At 41.9% G+C, this 2500-nt stretch overlaps 1 protein-coding gene across 1 annotated transcript in view; it reads left to right on the top strand.

Annotated features, from left to right (window-relative positions):
* Positions 1-2500, top strand: part of LOC137660026 (uncharacterized) — a 53279-nt gene that overhangs the window by 13026 nt on the left and 37753 nt on the right. The window contains exon 2 of the mRNA XM_068394756.1: positions 2496-2500. This exon is cut by the window's right edge and continues 1547 nt beyond it. Within this exon, the coding sequence (XP_068250857.1) occupies positions 2496-2500 (5 nt within the window). The remainder of the gene's footprint in view (positions 1-2495) is intronic.

Genomic DNA, 2500 nt, shown 5'->3' with positions numbered 1-2500 from the left:
GATTCACAAGCATACAGAAGGATGGAAATGACTAGGGCATGCAATAGTCTCAATTTGGATTTGACAGCGATGTTTTTGTCTTTCCAGATTGGATTCAATTTTGTTAGCGCCGCTGTTGTTTGCGCGATTCTTGCATGAACTTCTGGTTTGGATCCCTCTTGGCTGATGATTGCACCAAGGTACTTGAACTGTTGGACTGTTTCAAGTTGTTGACCACCGACCACGATTTTTGCTTTGATTGGTTCGTCGCTGTTTCTCATTAGCTTTGTTTTTTTTCAGCACTGATTTCCATTCCGTATCTGGTTGATGTTTCATCTAGACGTTTCACGAGGTTTACCAGCTCATCTTCGTTCCCTGCCAGGCCGTCAATATCATCAGCAAACCGGAGGTTGCTGATTGTTCGTCCTCCGATGCTAACTGTGCTCACATGATCTTTGAGTGCATCTGTCATAATTTGTTCAAGGAAGATGTTGAACAGGGCTGGTGACAGAAGGCAGCCTTGGCGGACACCTACTAAAGTGTGGAACCATTCGCCTATTTTGCCTTGGGCAAGGACCGCGCTGGTTGCTTTATTGTACAGCTGTTGGATTGTCTGTATCAGTTTTTGTCCCATGTTGTACCTGTTCATTGTGGCCCAGAGGGCATCATGCCATACGCGGTCAAATGCCCTTTTGTAGTCAATGAACACGTGGAAGATGTCTTGCTGGTGTTGGCTGTACTTCTCACACAGAACTCGAAGATTGAAAATCTGTTCTGTTGTGCTCCTTCCTCTTCTAAACCCAGCTTGTTCTTCGGCAATGATCTCTTCTGCCTGGGGTCTCAGTCGGTTCACAATGACTCTCAACATCACTTTGCTTGCGTGGCTGATAAGGCTAATCGTTCTATAGTTTTGGCATTGCTGTAAGTTGCCTTTTTATGGAAGCGTGATGATGAGGGACTGTGTCCAGGGTGTGGGCCATTCACCTGTCTGCCAGATCTTGTTGCAGATGCTAGTGAGGATGTCAGTCACTGTCTCTCCGCCATGCTTTATAAGTTTTGCAGGGATGTTGTCTACTCCTGCAGCTTTTCCATGTTTTAGCGTCCTGATCGCTTCCTCCACTTCTTCTCTCAGAACTGGGAAGTCGTCGTTGTTAGATGATTTGTGGCACGATGTTACATTGGGATCTCCATTGGTCTGGTAGTTGTAAAGGTCGGAACAGTACTCTGTCCACCTCTTGAGTATGTCTTCTTCTTCCGTGAAGCAGTTCCCTGCTTTGTCTTGGATGATACTGACTTGTGACTCGGTAAGATGTTCCCCATGGTTCTTCCACCTAACCTCACAGAGTCCCACAACGTGCCAGGTGTATTTCTCCAATTCGTGTGTTAGTTCCTGTAGTTTCCCTGTCTGGGCAAGGGTTCTCACGTTCCATGTTGCTATTGCAACGTTATCTCTTCCTCGGATCTTCGGAGGGGATGTTTCACCAGTAGTACACTTGTCACGTCCGCCCTGATGTGCAACGGATGGTGCGGTCCTTGTTGACTTGGGCGACGACCGAGCCGGTATGGTATCCTTTTTTGTTGTGTCCATCATGCAGTGTGTCTTGGGCTGATGAAGCCTGGTGGCGCCCATCCCTTTCCAGGCCGGGTCACAGCCGACTTCCTCCAGTACCCGGGGGCTCGCCTTGACCTCGAACACGTGGCCGTTGTCATTCGTCTAGGAATTCTTCGCCCTGGCCGGTGCCTTTGGAACAAGGTCTTTCGCCCAGTGATGCCGTGTTAACATCACCCCCTCACGTGGTTTAGTTCGCCAGCTGAGACGGTGTACCAGGGTGTGGCTCTTGGAGCCAGCACGTGAGAGATTTAGGAGATGGATGAGGTCCAGTGATGCCACCCACTCTCCCATTGATGATAGAGTGCAGCTGGTAAACATCAAAGGTACCACTACTATCCAGAGCCCCCTACTCCCTATATATATATATATATATATATATATATATATATATATATATATATATATATATATATATATACATATATGTATTTATATATATATATATATATATACATACATATATATATATATATATATATATATATATATAAATACATTTATATACATATATATATATATATATATATATATATATATATATATATATATATATATATATATATATAATTACAGTCCGCTTCAGTAAGTACCTTGAGTTTCTGCAGAGAATTTTACATTACACTTCTAGAAATACTTCAAGATAAAAAAAAATATTTTAACATTTAAGGTATTAATTCTACCAAACCTTAGAGCTAATATCATTTAGCGATAAATAAACGACATCGTGGGATCCAATTTTAAACGTTAAGTTCAAATCTCATATCCAATACCTTATTTGATATAACTAAAAGAAATATAACACTAAAAATCATTTTTTCATTAGATAATAAATGGTCATATTTCATTATTAACTTAAGTAGTAAATAAAAAAAGTGTAAATCTAACCGCCATGACCTCTTCTTAGTTTCA

This window comes from Palaemon carinicauda, chromosome 20 (genome assembly GCF_036898095.1).
Source record: "Palaemon carinicauda isolate YSFRI2023 chromosome 20, ASM3689809v2, whole genome shotgun sequence".
NCBI lineage: Eukaryota > Metazoa > Arthropoda > Malacostraca > Decapoda > Palaemonidae > Palaemon > Palaemon carinicauda.
Note: the sequence above shows the minus strand (reverse complement) of the source record. Positions and strands in the feature narration are given on the sequence as shown.